The sequence below is a fragment of the Xenopus laevis genome, chromosome 5L (genome assembly GCF_017654675.1).
Source record: "Xenopus laevis strain J_2021 chromosome 5L, Xenopus_laevis_v10.1, whole genome shotgun sequence".
Taxonomy (NCBI): domain Eukaryota; kingdom Metazoa; phylum Chordata; class Amphibia; order Anura; family Pipidae; genus Xenopus; species Xenopus laevis.
The window spans coordinates 160122808-160147998 of record NC_054379.1 but is presented as its reverse complement, the minus strand read 5'-3'; the positions used below and the strand labels follow the sequence as shown (position 1 = coordinate 160147998).

The 25191-nt window shown below is 44.0% G+C and overlaps 1 protein-coding gene across 3 annotated transcripts in view; it reads right to left on the bottom strand.

Moving 5' to 3' along the window:
- The window catches only part of XB5870894.L (uncharacterized XB5870894 L homeolog), a 37373-nt gene that overhangs the window by 9690 nt on the left and 2492 nt on the right, over nucleotides 1–25191 (bottom strand). Inside the window, exons 1-6 of one of the 3 annotated variants that reach the window (XM_018264086.2) lie at nucleotides 14629–14751; nucleotides 13366–13429; nucleotides 10969–11159; nucleotides 3876–4038; nucleotides 1810–1959; nucleotides 774–934 (exon numbers count right to left, since the gene is read on the bottom strand). In XM_018264086.2, coding sequence (XP_018119575.2) covers nucleotides 774–934; nucleotides 1810–1959; nucleotides 3876–4038; nucleotides 10969–11159; nucleotides 13366–13429; nucleotides 14629–14706 — 807 coding nt within the window. In that variant the 5' untranslated portion in view covers nucleotides 14707–14751. Of the gene's footprint in view, nucleotides 1–773; nucleotides 935–1809; nucleotides 1960–3875; nucleotides 4039–10968; nucleotides 11160–13365; nucleotides 13430–14628; nucleotides 14752–18811; nucleotides 19272–25191 lie in introns of those variants that run through there. The other 2 variants (XM_018264085.2, XM_018264084.2) reach the window with 2 other exon arrangements.

The following is a 25191-nucleotide window of genomic DNA, read 5'->3' as shown; positions in this document are numbered from 1 at the left end:
ACAGAAACCTTCCTTCTTCCACTGCTCCATCTCATATTCTAAATTTGAGGCTCACTCTATTAGGTTATTTTCTCCTATATCACTTTGTATCAGATCACATTACAAATCTTGCTATCTCCCTCTATCTTATCAACAGTATGTGACATAAAGGTGCCCTGTAGGAGGAAGGTATTCTTTCATTGTTTTGTAATATTATGGGGGTGTCCTACTCCCTAGTTTATAAAAGAGGTGGAATCACCATGTGCTGGGTTCTCAGTGCTCTTTCTAAAAGACAGATGGGAGTGCTAGGCCCCATTTTTGGGATTAAGCTGGGGTACCTGTATCCCAGGAATAAAGAATAATAGTAACATTCAGTCATAGTATACCCCAGAGGTATAAGGTAGGCATCATTAATGAGCCAGGGCTTCTTAATGCCCCAATTTAGGAGAAGAAGTGGGGTTATTATTCCCCAAGCAATACTTGCCTCGTGTAGGGACCACAGTGGAAAGGGACTTGGGTTCTTAAGTTATAGTTTTAACAGAAACTCTACAAAAAAAACTCTATGTACAAAAGAGTAGAGAAATGGATTGTTTCCTTTTTGAGAGCTGAAGTAACTGTTTGATACATACAGGTATGCATGAAACGGACAGTGAAATACAAGAATAAAAATGTAGTTGTTGGAATGATATTAAAGCAATGGAATTTTAATAACATTCTACTACTTGAACTAAAATTGCCGTAACCGAATACCAGTGTTGGTGAAGGAAGTGAAAGAATGGCCATCATTAGCTTACCATGACCATAGAACTGCCTGTGATCCTGACAATGTCATTGATGCTTTTTATAAGTTTGAGCAGCGTTGGATCCTGATAATCAAAGCGGTGGTTGAGCAGTATGTGCACAATGATGTTGGCTGCTGCGGCGTTCAATATCAAGGTGTTATCAAAGGGCTTCCCTGGGGTATAGAGGAAAGAAAAGAGATTGTTTGCAAACTTGAAATGACACACATAGACATCAATAAAGTGAGGTTAATCCCAGCATATTCAATCACAACTGCAACATATCACATCTGCCCAACCATAGTCTGTGAAAAGGAATGATGACAATATGCTATTTGTGACATTAGGGGGCTGATTCACTATGGGTCGAATATCGAGGATTAATTAACCCTCGATATTCGACTAGGAATTGAAATCCTTCGACTTCAAATATCGAAGTCGAAGGATTTAGCGCAGAAAATTCGATCAAACGATCGAAGGATTATTCCTTCGATCGAACGATTAAATCCTTCGAATCGAACGATTCGAAGGATTTTAATCCAACGATCGAAGGAATATCCTTCGATCAAAAAAACTTAGGAAAGCCTATGGGGACCTTCCCCATAGGCTAACATTGACTTCGGTAGCTTTTATCTGCCGAACTAGGGGGTTGAAGTTTTTTTTAAAGAGACAGTACTTCGACTATCGAATGGTCGAATAGTCGAACGATTTTTAGTTTGAATCCTTCGATTCGAAGTCGTAATCGTAGTCGAAGGTTGAAGTAGCCCATTCGATGGTCGAAGTAGCCCAAAAAAACCTTCGAAATTCGAAGTTTTTTTACTTCGAATCCTTCACTCGAATTTAGTGAATCAGCCCCTAGCAGTATTCTCAGTATAAGTTATGAGAAGTCTCTGCTTGAGCTCTTGCTTGTTGAGTGTCTCTTCAATGTGACAGACACATATTCATTTGTTTCCCTTGCCTGTTTTGTCTTCTCTCACTCACTTTAGCCAGTGTGTATGGAACAATTTCATGAGCCAGTACACACACGCATATACTGTACTCTCACTCCTACCTCCATAGGACTTGAATGTCTCTACTAAACAGTCACTTTCTTCAGAGATCTTTTCTTCAATCGTTTTCTTCCCCATCCCAAAGTCTCTTAGTGCAGAAAGACTGAATCTTCTCATCACTTTCCAGTTCTCATCGTTGGCAAAAATAATACCTAAGTATATAAAAAAATAAAGTTATAAAAACTGTTTGTACTATGAAGTTGTTGGTACAAGCACAGGATACTGCACTGCACTAAAAATCACCAAAGTTCTATCAATTCATTTTGGTTGGTGAATAGAATTATGAATGTGACATTTTCTTGAAGTATTCATTTAGGGGCCCATTTATTAAACCACGTTTTTTTCTGCTCAAGGTTTTTAGGGGGAAAACTCAAATTTTTAATGGGAAAAAAACTCAAATTTTTGGAGATTTATCATACCCCAAAGATGCTAAAAATCCAAAAATACTCCATCTCAAACCTGTCGAGGTCATATAGAAGTCAATGGCAGATGGCCCAGAAGATGTTTCTTGGCAACATGATCTGCGCTGGATAATCCAGAAAAATTTGGGGATTTCATCTGAAAAATTTAAGTTTTTGCAACGAAAACTTGATATAGTCGAGTTTTCAGAGTGTCAATTTTGACCAGGGCCATCTTCTACCCTGCGGTCAGCAATATGTTTTACTGCACAGGTGCACTTTGGCTCTGGGGTACGCACTGCATCACTTCTTGCCAAGACCACTACCCAAAGGTGCCAAGGCAACCATAAATGACTCGTATTATTGGGAGATGATACACAATTTTTTTTCACAAATCATATTTTTTCTCTTAAAATGTATGTTTTATTTAAAAATGTTCTGAAACTTTTAAAATTCAAGAATTTTTAAGGAATTTTTTAGGATTTTTTCACAAGTTATTGTTGAAAATTTGTATTTTTACGTTCCAACTTTCTATATTCAGATCTTTTAATAACGTTCATGGCATTCGTGGTTTTAGAGAAATACCCCCATATGTAATATAAGGCACTAAGTTTGCCCAGGAGCAGAAACACATGACAACCAATAAGATTCTTGCATTTAAGCAGGGGACTATTAAATGCTACCTGCTGATTGGTTGCTATGGTTTACTGCCCCTGGGCAAACTTAGTTCCTTATATTCCATAACCACAATAGAGTTTAATCACGCTTTCAACAACCTCTAAAACCAGTAAAGTGTGACTTTTAATAAATAGGCCTCTTGAAATTTGACTACATTTTCCGTTGACCCTTTTGGTATTGCTTGGTCTGCTCTGGCTGAAATACTCTTACTCGTGGTCTGGACTTAAGTCTTGCTGATTTACTTTTCTGGCCTCGTAAGTAGGGGGAGCCTCGCCTGGTGATTTCCCACCTGGGCCCATATCTACAGAACCTATACAGATGATTTCTGTTTTATGCAGGACATCTTCCACACTGAATGCCAGAAGAATGGGATTCATACAGTATGTCACCAAAGCCTTATATATACAGGTATGGGATCCATTATCCAGAAACCCATTATCCAAAAAGCTCTTATATGGAAAGGCCATTTCACTTTATTTCACAAACATTAATCGTCCTACAATTAATGTTTGTGAAATAAAGTGAATTGATGTTACCGCAGCCTGGAGTCCTGCTGAGTGTGGGCCAATCTGCTGGTTTTAAGGATCGATGTCTCCCCTATGCTGAGGGTTCGGGCACAGCACCAGGGCCTCCAAAAAGGAGCAGTGAGTGACCCATATTTCTGTTTTTGGAGAAATATTGCTAAGAGGAGGGTTCGGGGCAAGTGCACCCCAGCCAAGCTATAACTGTGGTGAGCGGTTCTTCAGTTTATACTGTAATATTGACTGCTAAAGAGAAGACTGTTTAACTAACTAATTATACAGCATGTGGTTGGAGCGCTCCTGCTCTTCTATTTGATTGTCCATGATTTTTTAGTAGACTTGAGGTACAAAAGGATCCGTTATCTGGAAAACCCCAGGCCCGAGCATTCTGAATAACAGGTCCCATACCTGTACTAGATACAACTAGTAGAATTTACTTCTATCAAGTATAACCACATTTAATACAGTTACCATGTCCTTTAAAAATCTCCTCAAAAATAGCAACTTCTGGCCTTCCTGAAAACTCGTCGGCGTGGTTGATAAGAGCGTCTCTCACTGAGTCGGCACCGCAAAGCACCACAACCTTCTCTGTGCCGAGCTGAACGCTGAATACGGAGCCGTACTTCTTAGCCAACTGTAATGGAAGCATTAATGGAACACCGTCATCTAAATAATAATGCTTTATTTGTACATGAATATTATGCATTATTGAAAACAATGTGTAATATTTCAATCAGTGTAACACAATGAAAGAATGCAGTTGGCCTCATTTACAAAAAAATTAAGCAAGGTTTAATGTGCAAATAAAGAGCACAAAGCCCCCGTCTTTCGCACTAGGCAACTTTCCCCGGATTTTGCGCCATGAGACACACGTGTTCCTAGAATTCCTATAATGGTGTAATGGAATCTACCTCGGCTTCTCAAGATGGCGTCCAAGATGGCGTCCAAGATGGCGACCGCCTACCTCACCACATGGCTCTTGCTGGACACAGGTCTATGACCTCACCTCCCTCCCATTCCGGGATTGGTTGTCGGCGACGGAACGGACGCCGGCGTCAGAATCGGGCACCGGCGTCAAGGCGTCAGCGTGGGGACGCTGGCGTCTGCGTCTGACGCAAGCGCGTCAAAAATTGGCGCCAACCCTGGGACTATTTAAACTCACTTCCCCTTCCACTCCTTGCCCAACTATAGGTTCCTGTTACTGTGTTCCTGGGTGTTATTTACTATATTGATTACTTGTGTACCGATTCCTGCCTGTCTTACGATTCCGCTTGTCTTCTGCCTGGTCTGACCTTTTTGCCTGTATTTTGACGATTCTTTGGATAAACCCTCTTGTACCTCGAACCTGGTCTGGTCTCCTCTTTGGTCTACACTATTACTGTGCCTTCGGGCCCGTTACAGTATAGTTGGGCCATGGACCCTTTGGAGGAGACTCCAGCTCCACCTGATGTCGGTGGCGCCATCCGCGGTTTGGCTTCCCGCATGCAGTCATACGAAGCCCAGCAGTCGCACTTCGGTCAGGCTCTAGAAGCTATCCTGGACAAGCTGTCGGCATTATCACCTGTGGCCCCGGTCCCTGTGGCCGTTCCTGCAAGCCCACTCCAACCCTCGGAGCCTCGCATTCCTGCGCCTCCCCTCTACAGCGGCGACCCTGATGCATGCAGAGGTTTCATCAACCAGTGCGAGATCCAGTTCGCCCTGCTGCCAGGTCAGTTTGCATCCGAACAGGCTAAAGTGGGGTACATCATTGCTCGCCTGCAGGGGAAGGCTTTGGAGTGGGCATCACCTTTGTGGGAGAAGAGGGACCCTTTGATTGACGACGCCAGGGCCTTCATCCGTGAACTACGGGTCGTTTTCGATGCCCCTGGTCGAGCTATGTCATCCTCGGCTCGCTTGTTCCAGATCCAGCAAGGCACTCGCTCTGTTCCTGAGTACGCAATCGAGTTCCGCACACTAGTGGCGGAGACCACCTGGAACAATGATGGATACCATGCCGCCTTCTACAACGGCCTAGCCATGCGTATCAAAAACGACCTGGTCTCCCGGGAAATTCCTTCTCGGTGGGAGGATCTGGTGGCGCTGGCCGTAAAGGTTGACACCCGACAGAGGGAATTTCAAGTCGAGCTCAACAGAGAGCGTTCGAAGAAGTATCCCCGGTTCCAATCCACACTGGCTCCCCGCTTCCAGAGACCCCTACTCTTCAACCCGGCTACTGCTTCTCCCTCTCCTACTCCTGCGGCTTCTGCTTTCTCTGCTCCATCTTCTGAGGAACCCATGCAGATAGGACGGGCTCGTCTCTCTGAACAGGAGAAGCTACGGAGAAGGGCTGCTGGTCTATGCCTGTATTGTGGGGGTAAATCGCACTTCGCCCATGAGTGTCCGGTGAAGCCGGGAAACGCCAGCACCTAGGTAGGTTTGGGGAGACCTATCTGGGTGGTGTTTGTTATCCTCCCCAACCTTCTATTCAACGCTTTCTTCTTCCGGCACAGATCCAATTCGGTTCCCAGAAAATCCCAGTGCAAGCGTTCCTGGACTCTGGTGCTGCTGGAAATTTTATGGACAGAGGATTTGCTGTTCGTCATGCGGTCCCCCTACAACCCTTGGCTTCTCCTCTGCGAGTATTGGCTATTGATGACCGCCCTCTGTCTTCGGCCATTATCTCTCAAACCACCGCTGAACTTTCTCTAAGAGTGGGCACCATGCATCTGGAGAGATTGGCCTTTCTACTCATTGACTGCCCTTCAACTCCACTCGTTCTGGGGCTCCCCTGGCTGTGCACTCATAACCCAGTCATTGACTGGTCATCCATGCAAATCTCCCGCTGGAGTCCCTATTGCCTTCAGAACTGTTTGCCTGCCGTACCTCTTATCAAAGTGTCTTCTGTGTCTTCCAATTTTTCCCTTCCATCCGCCTATCAAGATTTTACCGATGTCTTCAATAAGGGCTCTGCAGAGACTCTTCCTCCTCACCGACCCTATGACTGTCCGATCGAACTTCTTCCTGGTTCCATGCCTCCCCGGGGTCGCACCTATCCTCTCTCCCCCTCTGAGACGGCCGCCATGAAGACCTACATTCAGGAGAATCTCCAAAGAGGCTTCATTCGCCCTTCTTCTTCTCCTGCTGGCGCCGGATTTTTCTTTGTTGAAAAAAAAGACGGAGGTCTGAGACCATGCATCGATTATAGGGGGTTAAACAAGATCACCATTAAAAACCGTTACCCTCTCCCCCTAATCTCCGAACTCTTCGATCAACTAAGAGGGGCCAAGATCTTCACCAAGCTGGATCTTCGGGGTGCCTATAACCTCATTAGAATTCGTAAGGGGGATGAATGGAAGACCGCCTTCAATACCCGAGACGGGCATTACGAATACCTAGTCATGCCCTTTGGACTCTGTAATGCCCCAGCGGTCTTCCAGGAGTTTGTTAATGATATATTCAGAGACTTGTTGGGACAAAGCGTTGTCGTCTATCTGGATGACATTCTTATCTTTTCCAAAGATCTCCACGAGCATCGCTCCCAAGTGAAGGAAGTTCTTCTGCGCCTAAGAAAAAATAGTCTCTTCGCCAAATTTGAAAAGTGCTCCTTTGAAGTATCTTCCATCCCTTTTCTCGGGTACATCATCTCCCAGCAGGGTTTCAAGATGGATCCAGCCAAGGTCTCGGCAATTCTTGATTGGCCCCTCCCCACAAGTGTTAAGGCTATCCAGAGGTTTATTGGCTTTGCCAATTACTACAGACAATTTATTAAAGGTTTTTCTTCCAAGATCTCTCCCATCCTGGCCCTTATCCGCAAGGGGGGTAAACCACAGCACTGGCCTCCTCCAGCCTTGGACGCCTTTGAATCCTTGAAAACTGCCTTTTCTTCTGCACCTATTCTCAGACACCCCGAGCTTCTTCTTCCTTTTTTCCTCGAAGTTGACGCCTCAGATGTGGGAGCTGGAGCTGTCTTATCACAGAGATCATCCTCGGATGGGAAGTTACACCCCTGTGCATTCTTCTCTAAGAAATTTTCTTCCCCCGAACTGAACTACGATGTGGGGAATCGTGAGTTATTGGCAGTGAAGCTCGCCCTGGAAGAGTGGAGACATTTATTGGAAGGATCCTCCATCCCCGTGACCATCTTTACAGACCATAAAAACCTTGAATTTATCCAATCCCTCAAACGCCTGAATCCCCGACAAGCCAGATGGTCATTGTTCTTTTCCCGTTTTAACTTCATTATCACTTTTCGTCCTGGCTCTAGAAATAGAAAAGCTGATGCCTTGTCAAGAAGTTTTGTTCCTGAAGTTCCCTGTTCCGAAGATCCTGAACCCATTGTACCTCCCTCCAAGATCGTCGCTGCTCTATTTCCCTCCTTGGCCTCACAGATCCTTTCCGCTCAAATTTCGGCTCCTGACAATATTCCTCCTGGGGTTGCATTTGTTCCTCCTGATTGTCGTCAGTCTCTTCTTTCTCAGGCTCACAGTTCTAAACAGGCCGGCCATCCCGGAGTGGAAAAGACTACCGAACTCCTTTCTCGCCTGGTGTGGTGGCCATCCATGAGAAAGGACGTCAAAAACTTCATTTCTTCTTGTACCATCTGTGCCACTTCCAAATCTGGACATTCTCCCCCCAAAGGACTTCTTCTTCCTTTACCCATTCCATCTCGTCCCTGGACTCATCTTGCCATGGATTTTATTGTGGATCTGCCTGTTTCCTCCGGTCACACTGTCATATGGGTTGTCGTTGACAGGTTCAGCAAGATGGCTCATTTCGTTCCCCTCCATAAACTCCCCTCTGCTCCTGAACTTTCCAAGCTGTTCATCCAACACATTTTTCGTCTCCATGGCTTTCCTGCCGAGATCGTCTCTGACCGAGGCTCACAATTCGTCTCTAGATTCTGGAGATCCCTGTGCAAAGCTCTCAACATTTCCTTGCAATTTTCTTCTGCTTATCACCCACAGTCGAATGGAGCCGTTGAAAGAGTGAACCAGGCATTAGAACAGTTTCTTCGCTGCCATGTCTCCCTGTGCCAGGACGATTGGTCGGATCTCCTTCCCTGGGCTGAATTTGCCCATAACAACGCCTTCCATTCTTCCTCACATCAATCCCCTTTTTTCTGTGTATACGGTCAGAATCCATTGGCATTCCCTCAGGATCTTCTCCTCACCAATGTCCCTGCCGCCAACGATCAGGCTGCCCACATGATGGCTATTTGGGCTGCTGTTTCTTCTAATCTGCTGAAGAGCTCCCAGGTCCAGAAGAGGTCTGCCGACAAGAAGAGGATTTCCGCTCCACCCTATGCTCCTGGTGACAAAGTTTGGCTTTCCACTCGTAACATCCGCCTGAAGATTCCGACCCCCAAGCTTGGTCCCAGATTCATCGGTCCCTTTCCTGTCATTGAAGTCATCAATCCGGTGGCGGTTCGTCTTCAACTCCCTCCTGAGATGCGGATCCCAAATGCTTTCCATGTTTCTCTTCTCAAACCTGCTGTATCTTCTTCCTCTTCTTCTTCTCCCCCAGCTCCAGTCCTGCTTGATGGTCACCAGGAATTCGAGGTGAAGAAGATTTTGGACTCTCGTCTTTCCAGGGGCACTCTTCAATATCTCATCGAATGGAAGGGGTTCGGTCCCGAGGAGTGCTCCTGGGTCAGGAGCTCAGATGTCCATGCGCCCATCTTGGTTCGTAGATTCCATAAATTATTCCCTCTCTCCCCTAGTCTCGGTGGTCCTGAGGCCCCCCCTAAGGAGGGGGGTACTGTAATGGAATCTACCTCGGCTTCTCAAGATGGCGTCCAAGATGGCGTCCAAGATGGCGACCGCCTACCTCACCACATGGCTCTTGCTGGACACAGGTCTATGACCTCACCTCCCTCCCATTCCGGGATTGGTTGTCGGCGACGGAACGGACGCCGGCGTCAGAATCGGGCGCCGGCGTCAAGGCGTCAGCGTGGGGACGCTGGCGTCTGCGTCTGACGCAAGCGCGTCAAAAATTGGCGCCAACCCTGGGACTATTTAAACTCACTTCCCCTTCCACTCCTTGCCCAACTATAGGTTCCTGGTACTGTGTTCCTGGGTGTTATTTACTATATTGATTACTTGTGTACCGATTCCTGCCTGTCTTACGATTCCGCTTGTCTTCTGCCTGGTCTGACCTTTTTGCCTGTATTTTGACGATTCTTTGGATAAACCCTCTTGTACCTCGAACCTGGTCTGGTCTCCTCTTTGGTCTACACTATTACTGTGCCTTCGGGCCCGTTACAAATGGAGCACAGATAGTTGTGGTTTATCTTGTATGTAGCACTGCATACAAAAAAGGTGGCAAGTGTGTAACATGTGTGTAACATGTGTGTCCCCTGAAATGTCAATAGCTTGTATATTATTCACAATGCTGGGCCAACCAAAAGATGAGAGGTGTCGTTTGTACCTGCAAATGGTACAAGAGCAAAAGCTCCAAAATTGTGGGCTCCTTAGTGCTCTACCACTTGTGTCCGTACCATAAACCAACCAAATCCCCCAACAATCAGGGTGATTCTGCCATGAGCCAATCAACAGCTCATTCTTAACTCATTTAGGTTACGAGTGCCAGACTGATAGTTGGAGTGATTGGTGATTGGCTGTACCTAGGGATGGGAAAATTTTTTCGCCTCGTTTCGCCAAAAAAATGACGCCCATAGACTTGTATGGTGGCGTTCCTTAAAAAAAAAAAAGACGCGCGCGACAAAATTATTTTGACGCCCATAGACTTTAATGGGCGTCTGCAACATTTCGCCCGTGGCGGATTTGTGGCGAAGCGAAACGGGTCAAATTCGCCTGCCAAATGAATATTGTTAGAAGGAAGGAACACCCCATGCAATAATAAGTAACAATAAGTGCATTGCAATAAATGTCATGTATAAAGACAAATGGGGTAACATAAAAAGCCTAAAGTTTACCCCAAAGCAACCAATCAGATGTTTATTTTCAAACAACTGGCCAGTAAATGCTTCCTTCTGACTGGTTGCTGTGTATGAAAGAACAAGTAGAAGATGTCAAACTGTTCATTACATCTCCTCCCACAAGTAAGGGCAACAGCAGAAAGGGGGAAGTAGGGCACAGGAACAATTTGGAGAGATTAGTGGGGTTAGTGTGTCTCATCAGTTATTGTAAAGGCAACTACATAAGACTAACTCTTGGGGGGTCCGAATTTATCTCAATATTTTTGGAAAAAAACTCCAACCAAATCCACCCGGGTTTTTTCCGCTTATTTATTATTACATTTTCCCAGAAAAAATTGCTTTGCGGGAAAAAAAAACTGATTTTCAAGATTTTTTCGGATATTTTATCAGATTTTCACAAATTTTTCGGATTTTTCATCCGATTTTCACCCGAAAACTTCGGGGTATTGCACGAAACCGAGCACACATCAAAAAATCATTGGGACTTCTCCCATTGACTGATATGCAACCTCGACAGGTCTGAGATGCCGGATTTTCAGATTCAGAATTTTCCATCCTCGTGATTTAATAAATTCTGAAAAATTTGTGATTTTTTTAAAAGTCCAATTTTATAAATAAAAATTTAGTAAATAACCCCCTTGGTGTTACCTCCATAAATGTTAGATAGGGTTTCTCCATATTCATCATGTGCAGATTTCCAATGAGCGGCAATGGCTTGGGCCCAGGAGGGAAGTTCTGAGAGTCTTTTTTGCCACCATAGAAGACTTTTAATAGGAAAATGCATACGACAACAGACAGAAATACAGAGACTGGATCCATGGCAAATGTCTTAATCAAACCTGCAATTAGAAAATACGCACAATTATTTTTGCACTTGGCCCAGGGCTTGTAATTAAGGCAACATTAGGAAAACATATGCAATGCCGGGTACAGTGCCCCATAGCAACCATCCAGTTACTTTTCATTGATCTCCCATCTGAATGCAAATACCTTATTGGCTGGGTTCCTAGACGAAGAGCTGCCTCAACAAAGTCTAGAGATACCAGCAGACCTAATCAGAAGAGAGAGCTACAGGAGGCTTCCTTTAGTCACTGTGGGCTGGGGACAGTATGATCGTTCCATTGGCTGGAGTGTTGGCAGTAAGTACCAATGGAGAGGGCTGGGGGTGGTTTGGGGGAACTCTTTAACCAATAAAAGGTTGTGACAATTTTAAGTCTAGGCCTCAGCATTAGTAGCAGGAAATGCAAGGTTTAGCTGATTTACTGTAGTTCTCTACTAGTGATGGGCGAATTTATTCGCCAGGCGCGAATTTGCGGCAAATTTGCGCGATTCATCGCCAGCGAATAAATTCACGAAATGCCCACGAAAATTCGCGGCAAAAATTCGCCAGCGTCAAAAAAATTTTTCGAAAAAACGGGCGCCGGCGTCAAAAACGGCACCGGCGTCAAAAACGGGCGCCGGCATAAAAAAAACGGGCGTTGGCGTCAAAAACGAGACACCGGCGCCGTTTTGCGAATTTTTCGCCGTTTCATGCATTTCGCGCGAAATTCGCTAATTTTTTGCGCAAATTCGCCCATCACTATTCTCTACTAAAATATTAAATATATAAAACAGATGAGCTCTTGTGCCCAATTGAGCTGTAGCAGTTGAGCCCCAGGGAATAGAAAGTGACCCCTATTATCTCCAGGTCATTCGGGACACAATGAAATAATGATCCCTGGCACTTGACAGTTTTCTCAGTGTTATTTAGAGCTCATTGTGTTCATTCTTATTGACAGCTAAATTACACTTTGCTATTTCCTAGATTCGGCATTCTGCCAGGAGCAAAGAGTGAAAAATAACCGCAGACATCATTGAAAGCAGTTGTCTCAGCATTGTCATACGTTAACTCCCTTATAGAGAAAAAAACAGTTCAAGCCAGTACTTAAAGGAGAACTAAACCCTAAAAATAAATACCGTTAAAAATACCATATTTTACTTAATGAACTTATTGCCCGAGGCTAAAGTTTCAGCTTGTCAATAGCAGCAATGATCCAGGACTTCAAACTTGTCACAGGGGGTCACCATCTTGGAAAGTGTCTGTGACACTCACATGCTCAGTGGGCTCTGATTGGCTGTTGAGAAGCTAAGCTTAGGGCTCCTCACTAATTATCCAGCAGAAAATGAGCTTCCCTGGCTGTAATATAAGCTGATGCTACAAGTTTGCTGATTATTAAATTCTGATGCTAATTGCACTGGTTTCTGTGCTGCCATGTAGTAATTATCTGTATTAATTACTAATCAGCCTTATATTGTGACATTTCTATTCTATGTGTACTGTATATTGTGAGTGGGTCCCTAAGCTCAGTAAGTGACAGCAGCACAGAGCATGTGCAATGAATCAACAGAAAAGAAGATGGGGAGCTACTGGGGCATCTTTGGAGACACAGATCTTTACTGCTAAAGGACTGTGTTTGCCTTGGGCTCGTACAGAAGCACAAAACATCATGTACAACATCTCTAGCCTATTTCATTAGTTAAGCTTTAGTTCTCCTTTAACATTACAGCAATGCCCCTACAGTACATGTTCCTCCCCCCCCAGGCCTGCTGAGTCCTAGACTAAAAAAACAGTGCCGCCAAGCCCCCCCCCCCACCTGAACTAACACTGCTCAGAGCATCATTCCAACCTCCTCTCCAAAATGTTTCAAATAAGCTAATATTGTGAATCTTGGGCAATTAAGTACATGTATTGGAACTGTTATACTGAATGCTCAGGACCTGGGGTTTTCTGGATAATGGATCTTTCCATAATTTAGATCTTCATGACTTAAGTCTACTAGAAAATCATATAAACATTAAATAAACCCAATAGGCTGGTTTTGCTTCCAATAAGGATTAATTATATCTTAGTTGGGATCAAGTACAAGCTACTGTTTTATTATTACACAGAAAAAGGAAATTATTTATTAAAATTTGGATTATTTGGATAAAATGGAGTCTATGGGAGACGGCCTTTCCGTAATTCAGAGCTTTCTGGGTAATGGGTTTCTGGATAACATCCCATACCTGTAGCATGAATGTAAATGAATGATATTCTGAGATTGTTTCCATAAATAAATTCAGTACAAACCTGCAGAAGAGAAAGCACAGCTGTAAAATGTGGTAGAGTATTGAGTGCTCCAGTCTTCACTTCTGGAAAGCAATTTTCTGCAGTTTGGTGGTTGCCACTTTATCAGAGGCAAAGGATAGTGATCTCCCCATTCTTATTGCTACTTATATTAGTAACAACCCACCTAACCCACTTCGCAACCCACCAATATAAACTCAGCTCTGTGACTGTAAACTCAACTGAACTGATTGTTGGGCTGAGGTTCAACTGAGTTTCACTGAAATGCAAACAAGTGAACATTAACTCTCTGTATTACTTGGCTGAAAACATTTTTTTCTGTGTGTTTATTTAGCAAGATTTGTAGTTTATATGTATTTGGTTGAGTTATTTATCATTTTGTATTTGAAATGCTGCCCTATTGTCCTCAAAGGCCTGTCAGTAACAAGCACACCCCAACTCCAAATAAGATGCAATACAAAACCAAAAACCCTACATAGGACTTTTGGTTCTGTCTCGTGAACAAAATTATATATTAAGGGGTTACTTATTAAAGTCCGAATACCAAAAACTCAAAAAAATAGATTTTCTTTACTATAAAATCCAAAGTTTTAGTGGAAAAAAACCCTAACCTTTTTTCGAGATTTCAAAACCCGATGCTGCAAAAAGTCCGAATTGGAAAATCCGGCATCTCAGACCTACCAAGGTTGTATATAGGTCAATGGGAGAGGTACGTGTATTATTCAAAAGTTTCTGTGGTCTGCTCTGAAACTAGCTCGGAAATCCGACTATTTCGGACTTTTCGGGCAAAAATCCGAAAAAATTATTGTTTTTTGGGAAAAAGCCCAAAAATTGGAGCAACTAAGGATAAAGCCAAATGACTGTGGGTTTCTCTCAATTTTATCAATTAAATTGTGCTTGTTTTAACAATAAATAAGGTCCAATTGTGGATTCTAGTTCGGTCTGACTATTTTTTTTATAAATAATCAGAAGACTCTGGATTTTGATAAATACACCCCTAAGGCATACATTAAGATAATAGGGGTGGCAGGGTACAAATTGCATAAAATGGGTGCAAACTGCCATGTTTCTTGCATTTGTTGCTCCCACCTTCAAACTTTGCTCAAGGGAATTTAGGGGCAGGCTCAGAGGAAGAGGGTGACATTTTTTTTGGGGAGGCTATCACTTAAAGGCTTTTCAAAGGTTTTGTGAGGATTACTCACCCTGGTGGCCCAGTGGGCCGGCGGGGACGCCCGCCATGCCGGTCTTCTTCCTTTGATGTGTCGGTTCCTAAGGGCCATATACGTTTGTACAGTACACAGTGAAACGAAACAGCTGTGTACTGTACAAACGTATATGGATGAAATTACAATAAACTCACTCTTGACTTGACTCTTTTGGGCAGAAGATCACAGTACAACGTGTAGACAGAATGCGTAGTCAAATCAGGCCGGGTCAGGGCAGGCAGAATACAAGCGGAGTCAGACAGGCAAGGGTCAAACCAGGAGATCAATCAGGAGGGATTCGGATACAGAAGAGTCGGTTACCAGGCAGGGGTCAGGATTTCAGAAGTCAGGATTGTCAGTCAGACTTTTTGCTTTACAGTCGTGCCCCTTTGCTTGTCCAGAACCCTTCACTTGGCACCTCTCTTTATAAGACCTGGCGGAATCCGATTAGCCGAGGGCTCCTCCCGAGGTGAAAGGCGGCTGTTAAAGGCAGAAGCAAGAGCCGAGAACAGTGACAGGTTTTTCCAATTATTCACAAATAAATAAAAGTTGCCCTCTTTTGGGGAGATTAAGCCACCCTTAATCTCTATTATTCTCCACCTGTGGGTGGACTAAAGAGTGTAGGGTTATCACCTTTCTGGGTTTGTAAACCAGGATGATGATGTAGATCAGTGATCCTCAACCAGTGGCTCCCGAGCAACATGTTGTTCACCAACCCCTTGGATGTTGCGCCCAGTAGCCTCAAAGCAGCTGCTTAGTTTTAAATTCCTGGCTTGGAGGCAAGTTTGGGTTGTATAAAAACCTGGTGTACTGCCAAACAGAAACTCCTGTAGGCTGTCAGTCCATATAGGGGCTACCAATAGCCAAACGCCCTGGAACTATTTTAATTGTAGACTTGCTTCCCGACTCTTTTTACTTGTGAAAGTGGTTGGAGATTCCTGACATAGGGGAACGGGAAATGATGCTCAGGGATTGTGTCAATAATGTCAGGAGGCAAACTAATACCATTAAGGGGCAGAGCAATGTGGTTAAGGGGAGGGCCGATTACATAAATGACAGAAGTCCCACCAGTAGCATTTTGTCTGTGTTTCAGAACACAGTTTTTAACCAGAAGTAGCAGGCAATCCAGTTACAGAACAGGCAGTTGGCAACCCTGGGTGGGTGGTATGTGGGTATTGCCTTGAAATAATGGATCTGGGAAAGTTTTACTGGGGTGACTGATAACGACCACTAAATAAAACTTTTCCCCTCCTTTTGTTTAAAGGGGTGGTTCACCTTTTAGTTAACTTTTAGTATGTTATAGAATGGCTAATTCAAAGCAATTTTTCATTCGGCCTTGATGTTTTCTTTTTTACTGTTACTGAATAATTTCCCTTCATCTGACTTTTTCCATCTTTCCAACTGGGGTCACTGACCCCATCTAAAAACAAACACTCTGTAAGGCTACAAGTGTATTGTTATTGCTACTTTTTATTACTCATCTTTCTATTCAGGCCTCTCCTATTCATATTCCAGTCTCTTAATCAAATCAATGCATGGTTGCTAGGGGAATTTGGACCCTAGAAATCAGATGGCTGAAATTACAAACTGGAGAGAGCTCTTTCCGAAGTCACCCGAACTTCAGGCGACTTCAGAAAACGAAGTGCTCCGAGTGCCATTCCGCTCGCGATTTAGATTCTAGCCATCGGGGAGGCAGTTTGGGGAGATTAGTCGCCCGAAGAAGAAGCGATTTGTCGCTGGGCGACTAATCTCCCACAGTAGCTTTGTGTGCCCTAACAGACATGTATAAATAATAACAAAGCCACAGGGATTAGAGTAACAGGGGCAATCTGGGGCCCTTCTCTTTATTGAGATATGAATATTTTATTTGCCAGGACTTTTTTTGGGGGGGGCAGGTAATGAATATATAATAACCATTGTCTAGAAGGTGTGATAAAAGAAAATACAGAGGAAAATCTTGTTGGCTGTACAACATAGAAATAAGCAGTAAATCCAACCAATTATTTTCATTTTGATGGGCCTTTAATTCTAATCATTTTCATTCTCTTCTATGTCTGTAAAATAAAATAGAAACCTAGAAGTCTATTGTCCTTGGGGTTAACATGATAAACTCAAGTGACTCTGAGCTCTCAGGATTAACCAGATATTTTACATAAACTGCTCTGCCGCAAACTATGTGGAATATTTAACTTGGTCTGCAGCGAGTCTCTGCATTGTACCCAAGTATTCCTGGGTCCAGAAGTACTTTACAGCCCTTTGGCAATAAAACAACAGGGTTTTATGGATTTACTATGCACTCTGTACATGTATGGGATCGTTATACAGAAACCCATGATATAGAAAGCTCTGAATTACAGGAAAAAGGCCATCTCCCATAGACTCCATTTTATCCAAATAATCCAAATTTTTAAAAATTATTTCCTTTTTCTCTGTAATAATAAAACAGTAACTTGTACTTGATCCCAACTAAGATATAATTAATCCTTATTGGAGGCAAAACCAGCTATAAATTGTAAAAGGGACCTCTGCAATTCACTTCTATATGACCTCAACAGGTTTGAGATGGAGTCTTTTCAGATTCGGATTTTTAGCAGCTTTCAGGTATAATAATAGGCAGAATTTGTCAAGGATTAGGTAGGGGGCGCTGTGGAGGCTAATGAAGGAAGGACGAGTCCTTGAGGCAGGGGCTGTCTGTGCCAAAGGGAACGGCATGGAAAGGCAGGAATGTGGTGACTAGAGTGATGAGTCAGACTGGAACAGGTGCAGAGTGGAGCAGGACAGAGAGGACAAAGATCAGGATAAAGCAGTGGCGGAACTACCGGGGGAGCAGGGGGAGCGAGCAGGCCAGGGCCCGCACCCCCTCAGGGCCCCCTCGGCAGCCCGTGCGCCACTGAAAATGCTGCCATACGGAGGGGGAGGGGCCCGGCTGTGCATCACGCACCAGGGCCCGTCCCCTCTAGTGACGCTACTGGGATGTGATGAGTCAGGCTGGAACGGATGAAGGGGGAACAGGATGAAGGTCAGTACAGGAACTGACAGGATAGGACGGTGAGGGCGTAGAACAGGGGCCGACTGAAAGGATGAGACAGGACAGTAAGGTGCAGATCTGGAGGACAGGATAGCGGGAGGACAGGATAGCGGAAGGAAACTGGAGCAGAAGGGGACTGGAGAGCAGGATTGGTTAGGTACAAGGCAGAACAGGAAGCAGAAATCAGTAACAGGCAAGGCAAGGTCGGTTCAAGGTGAAGTCAGGGAAAGGTATAAGGTAGATCAGGAAGCAGAAATCAGGAACAGGCAAGGCAAGGTCGGTTCAAGGTGAAGTCAGGGAAAGGTACAAGGTAGAACAGGAAGCCGAAATCAGGAACAGGCAAGGCAAGGTCGGTTCAAGGTGAAGTCAGGGAAAGGTACAAGGTAGAACAGGAAGCAGAAATCAGGAACAGCCATGGCAGGGGTCAGGACAAGGTCAAGGATGGGAAAGTACAATGTAAGGTAAAGCCAGGCTAGACAGGGAAGGACAAGGAAGAATTAAGGGAAAAATGGCAAGAGCGGGAACAACCTAGCTAGGGGCGCTGCCACAGTACTAGGATGGCCATATAATGCTGCGGTAAGGAGTGTTCGGAGGGCTGGCCTAAAGTAGTGCAGAGTCTGACAGAATTAATAAGATTCGAGTTGTGTTTTCCATGACAATTAAGTTTTCAAGTTAAAAATAAAAAGAATTTTTAAAAATTGTTTTTAAAAAAAAACTAGAATTTTTATTTATTTATTATACCCTGACCCTGGAAATATCTTAAATCTGAAAATAATCCAGCTAAAACCTATTGAGGTCATGTAGGAGTCAATGGCAGAGGTCCCTTGAACCGTTTGAAGATGTTAACAGCCTTCATGACTTTTAGAAGAATTTTGCCCAATCAGTTTGAGCGATTTGAGTTTCTTACAGCAGAAAACTCAATCAATTCGAGTTTTTGGGTTGTTAACATCAAACTCGCTGATTTGAGTTTTTCCCATTCAAGTTTTTTCTTAAATTAGAAACCACTCTAGTTGTGAAGTTCATTTGAAGTATAAAAACTCTAAGATTTGACCTTTGATAAATAACCCCCTAAATCTCTAAAATATGTAGTTCTTTTTTCCTGAATTCTGATTGCATCTCAAATTTAGAAATGTTGGTAAATGTATTACTGACCTGTACGCTGTCGGTTTATACCTTGTACAATCTGCAGAGAAAGAGATTATGTAACAGTGATAATAAAGGAGCTGAGTCATGGACAATGTTATTTGTAAAATAATTCAGCACAGGGCAGAGATTATGTGCAGAGCAAGGACAGGGATCCTATTTCTAGATTTCTATTGTATAAACAGATTACAGTTGGAGCAGAAAAGTTTACGTAAATATCTGGTTAAACCAGATGGCTCAGGTCAATTGAGTTCTTCATTACAACCCCAGGGGTAATGGCTTTCCAGTACATGGCGAGAATTTGCTTATAAATATTTTTTACAGACATAGATCAACATAAAAAGGATCAGTAGCATCATCATGAAAATAATTCATCTCACTTGACAAGCTGTTTATTTCTATGCAGGGCCGCCATTAGAAATCACGGGGCCCCGTACACCAAAATTTTCGGGGGGGCCCCTGGGCCCCTCCCACTCCAGATCCCGCCCACTTCACCACACAGACATCAGCACTAAAAAAGGTAACCCCCCCACACACACAAGTTATAAAAAGCTATTGATGGTCAGGGCCCCTTTTTATAAAAAACTGTGGCACAAGGGCCAATTTAAAAAAAAATTGGTGGTCAGGGCCCCCCTACAAGTTAAAATAAATAATTGGTGACCAGGGCCCCCCTATAAGTTAAAAAAAAATTGGCGCCAGGGCCCCCATAAAAGTTTTTTTTTAAAAGTAAAAAAAAAAAGTAAAAGTAAAAAAAAAAATTGGCGCCAGGGCCCCCATAAAAGTTTTTTTTTAAAAGTAAAAAAAAAAGTAAAAGTAAAAAAAAAAATTGGTGCCCCAGAGAATATTTTTTAAAAAAACATTGGCGCCAGTGCCCCTCCTTACAAGTTATAAAAATTGGGGCCCCAGAGAAATTATATTTAAAACAAACATTGGTGGCAGGGGCCTATAGAGTATTACAATAATACATTGGTGGGCAGGGGATTTTAAAAAAAAAAATTGGTGTTCAGTATTGAACTCGTGGCTTCAGGACTTCAACTTCGCCTTCTTTCCTGACTTCGGGTCTTTTTGCTGCTTCAGGACTTTGGGTCTTTTCGCCGATTTCGGGACTTCAGCTATTCGGCTTTTCAGATGGAAGAGGTGGCGCGGCTTCGCCGTGGTCAAGGGGGGCCCTGCTATTTCAAAAAGTGCAGCACAGCTGGGCTCCAATAGGCAGGGTCAGACTGGCCCGGCAGGACACCATGAAAAAAACCTTGTGGGCCCCAACCCTCATGGGCCCCTGTCGGGCCAGACCCCCCTCTACGAATCCCAATTTGGAAATAAACATTTCCTGACGTGCGGCAACGGGCACGCATGCACAGTGATGCGCGGTGTGCCGGCCAGTGATGTCAGCGTTTGTGCGCCCGGCGGCCCAGCAATAGGTGAGGAGGGGTGGGGGGCATAGGGGGGTCCTGGACGGCAGTCCTGTTGGGCCCCGGGCCCCGCAGTCCAACCCTGGGTGCTGCAATAGGTGAGATGGGGAGGAAGGGAGGCGAGGGGGGGGCCTGGACAGCCAGCAGGGGGCTCTGGATGGCAGTCCCAGTGGTCCCCCCAGTCCGGCCCTGCACATAGGGGCAAAACGGGGGGACACTTGCCCCCCCTGGATGCGCCTTCAGTGTGTGAGGCAGAGAGACGAAGGAGGAGGGATGAGTGGGGGGGACCCTGGGATCACATTTTAGCACATCGTTGGGAAAACAGATGCTCCGGCTGCGTGCGCTCTCCTAAGGAAGAAATACAGACTCGCCTCAACTTACTGATTTAAGAGGCTGCAGTGACACCTCCGTCCGTGCTGCAAATACTTGAGGAGTTGCAAACTCCCCCCTCCTCAGCTCAGCCCCTCCCCTCTTAGCCCTCCTCCGTGCTCTGTGTTCAGCTTGCGAGCTAGGGTTTTCATGTCAGCCTTGAGCACGGAGGAGGGCTAAGAGGGGAGGGGCTGAGCTGAGGAGGGAGGGCTAAGTAAGTAGAGGCGAGTCTGCATTTCTTCCTTAGGACAGCGCACGCAGCCGGAGCGTCTGTTCTCCCCCACTGAAACATTTTCTGTGGATGCCTCTGTGGGCCCCTCCTCAGGTCCGGGCCCAGTACAGTAGTACCCCCTGTGCCCCCCTGATGGTGGCCATGTTTCTATGCTGCACAGGCAACAATATTTTCCTTGAAACACAATTCCTGGTATTTGTGTTGGGTGGGTTCAGGCCGAACAAAGTTTGCGGGTCTCCTAGTGCCTCACTTCCACTGGATGTGCACTTTTTTATATACAGTATTCGCTAGCAGGGATGCCCCACCTTTTTCACAGTGGGGCGGGGAAGTTATATAAGTAGGAGCTCACGGGTTAGGGTAGGGTGCAGGTTCCAAATTTAAATACATTGATAAATCTGCATAGTTGTTCTGAGTGGTTTTATCATTATGCTCAGAAAACTTTCCCAGCTTCCACCATTCAAAAATCAGTTCATATTAGTGTCAATGGGACGAAAGTGTAGCACCTGGGGCAATGGCTCCTACAGTCTGCACTCTGCACCTTGCACAGGATAAAAACCCAATGGCAACCAGTAAGGGTCCCGTAGCACCTTGCAACTTTTAAGGCTCCTTAGCTGGAGTGCCTAAATAAGAGGCACTCTAGGGGGAAGCCCAACTATCACCCTCCAGGCTGACAATAGGTGGACAAGAATAAACAAAGTTGACTTAAATCCCATCCACAAATTTAACTAATTTATCAATAGTTCTTCTCGAAAAAGTCGGTGCTAAAAAACATAGCAACAAATTTGTGCGTCAATCCGAATCCGATGGTGTGAAAACTTGACTTTATTGGATTACGCTGATCACGATGTCAAGAAACATCTTCAGAGACATCTGTCATTGACTTCTACATGACCTCGACAGGTTTGACATGGAGGTTTTTCGGATTCGGCTGTTGCAACTTTGAGGTACTGTATAATAAATCTTTAAAAAATTGAGCCTTCCCCTTTAAACACTTGACAAGAAAAAACTGTTTAAAAAATGGCCCCCTTAGTCTTTACAATTCTGTGGCAATGGTGGCCCTTGACTCTAGCCCTATATAGTGTTTTTTTGTTATATAATATAATGTATTTAGAATTGGGAGTGTGCTCTCGTATAGAAAACTCATTTGTATTTCAGTGAAACTCAGTTGAACCTCAGCCCAACAATGAGTTCAGACAAGTTTACAAATAGTCACAGAGAAATAGTCAGACTGTGTTTGAATTAGTGGGTCCCAAATTGGGTTAGGTGGGTTATACTAATACAGGTAGCAATAAAAAATGGGCAGATCATTATCCTTTGCCTCATTTACCAGGGCAAACATCAAACTAAAGAGAATTGCTTTCCAGAAGCCAAGACTGGAGCAGAGAAAACTCATTCTATGGCTGCATTTTCCCATCCCTAAGATTATCATAAGTTTACATTTTGGGGGTTATTTACTAACTTTCAGTCTGGGTTTTTGGGGCAAAGCTCAAATTTTTGTGGTATTTTTTAAAACAACGAGAATACATTTGTGACACTTTATTTTCCAATGTTGCCCAAAATTTCACTGGCGAGGCAACTTAGTATCATTTTATGAGGCATGCTGGTTATTTTGCCCTTTAATGCTGGAATTTCATGTACCATTTAATATTGTGGGTCATTATGCTATTAAAAATGTTGTTCACTGCCATTTAACATTTCAGGAGGTTATTCGTTAAAGTTTGAATGCCAAAATCCCACAAAAATTGTGTTTTGTTACTATAAAATCTGAATTTTAAGTGGGAAAAAAAACTTGAATTTTTTGGGATTTATTATACCCCGAGGATGGAAAAAGTCAGAATCCGAAAATCCGACACCTCAGAACTGCCGAGGTTGCATATAAGTCAATGGGAGAAGTTCCAGATATATCCTGAGCTGCGCTGGGTTTTGTGCAATTATTCGAAGAGTTAGTGGTTTTTAGGCAAAAATCCAAAAAAGTTTTTTGTGTGGAAAAACTCCTACAATACGAATTTTTAAGGTTTTTTCCAGCACAGGAAATTTTTGGAAAAATTTATTGATAAATAAGGGGAAAAACCCGGTGCGGATTTGGAGTAATTTTCAGAAAATAAGGATATGAATTCGGACTTTGATAAATGTGGCTCTTATTCAATGTTCCATTTATTGCTGAAATTAACTGTGCCATGAGTAAACCTCGAAAAACTTGAAAAGCTCGAAAAAAAAATTGTTTGAATTTTGCCTTGGGAAACTCCCTTTGACTTCTACATGAACTCGCAAAGCAGACGTTTTTCATTCTAGTTTTTTGTGCTTAAGAAATACCAAACATTCATGTTTTTGAGAATATACTGTTATTCAAATGTATTCGAATCTTCTTTCTCTCGAGTTAAAGACCCTGCCTGGTATTTTTAAAACTTAAATATCTCACTATGGGGCCTATTTATTAAACTTTTGATTTTTCTGGTCGGGTTTTCAAAGGAGAAATCTTGAATTTTTACACGGAAAAAACTCAAAAATCTGCAAAAAAAATCTAAATACTCCATCTCAAACCTTCATTGGATGACGTCCCTGAAGATGTTCCGTGACAATGAGATATGTTTTAGGTTTTTGTCCCATAAATTTAAATTGTAAATAGGTGTTGTATATAAGTGATGGCTCGTTTTGGTAGATAGTATGGTCAGGTTGAATTATATAGATATATTGATCAGCTATCATGGGCTATAAGTGGATATATCAGCATGACAGCATCCCTGGCCGCCACTTAGTTTCGGATGTCGGTGCGCAGATGTGTTTGGCGCGAAAATTCTAAATAAAGGATGCAGAGGTCACGTGTCCAATGCTTGATTATAGGTCACGCTCACTAGTGTTCCTGGGTGTTCTATAATACCTGTATTACTGATTCTTGGTCTTTAACTTCTTGCCTTGACTCTGACTCCAATCCTTTGCTGTCTGCCTATTGAACTTTTTCCTGAATCCTGACTACTAGTGATGTGCGGGTCGGGATTTTGCCTGACTTCCGGGTTCCTAAGATAGACCTGTGCCGACCTGCCCCGCCAATGACATCACAAATGGGGCAGGGCACGCATGCACGCGTCTATAAAAGTTCAATCCATAAGTTGCCATTTGTAAGGTCACCGGCGGGAGAGCAGTCAGAAGAGCTCAACCTGCACTCGCCCGCAACCCGGAGAGGGGCTGGGAGTTTGGCCCAAACCAGCCCAACTGACTATGCTTTTTCTTAGCCCTTTGGCTACTACAAACTGGACTTTTAGCCTTCCTCCTTGGTCTGGACCTCTCCATCATTTGAGCTGCAAGGCCCTGACAGTTATATACACTCAGGGCTGAGCCAGGCTGGGCGGGCGCCCCAGGCAACCCAACCTGCCGCATCTCCCCCTACACTGAGCGCGCGCATGCACGCTGACAAAAGCATCACATCGCACGCCACCCTCAATCACTTAGGCGCGCGCACAGAAGTAACATTGCACGCCACGCTCCTGTCACATAGAAGCCTACGCATGCGCACACAGAGCAGGAATGAAGAGCAGACGGGTGTATGCAGCAGTTAAAGGTACATACCTGGGCGCCCCCAAGCTTTGCGCCCTAGGCATGTGCCTACTCTGCCTACCCCTAGTTCCGGCCCTGTATACACTGGTGAAACTATAGAGGAAGCAGACCTCCCGGTTGTGGGGGGGGCAGGGAAAAGGGGGGCCCGGACCACAGGATCTGTTTCCTCTATAGTGTTGAAATCCCCTCCCACCCTGGTAGCTTTCTTTTTCTTCTAATTGACGTGCCCGTGCCTCAGTGAACGTGTAAGCGGTGGGGGGATTGCATGCTGGGCCCCCCCAATATTTTTCTGGCGGGTGTCCGGCATGCTATTGTTACGCCCCTGGTTACATCCTTGGTTATATAGGTTGAATTGCAATGGGAGGAGCTAGACAACAGTGGTGGTTGGGGATGCCAGCTTCTGTACATGCCTATGGTAGCCCCAAATCCAAAAACTCCACTGAATATACAGTAGTAACAATGAAAATAATGTAAATAATGGAATCTATAATAACTATGGATGCAACAATCCAGGATCTCAGTGAATAGAATGATAATAACGCTTTTAGAACATTTATCGGTCGGGAGTCCACATCTGAATTTTGTAAATCCCCAATTAAGCCAAAGGGACTTACCCCAGTTCACAGGCAATAACATACAAAACATTTTTATATCAAAAGATATCTATCCCAAGGCCATATCTTTTAGTAAAATAAATTATTTATTTATATTCACATTTAGGGGCACATTTAATTAACCCTCGATATTCGACTGGCGAATTAAAATCCTTCGACTTCAAATATCGAAGTCGAAGGATTTTGCGCAATTCGTTCGATCAAACGATTAAA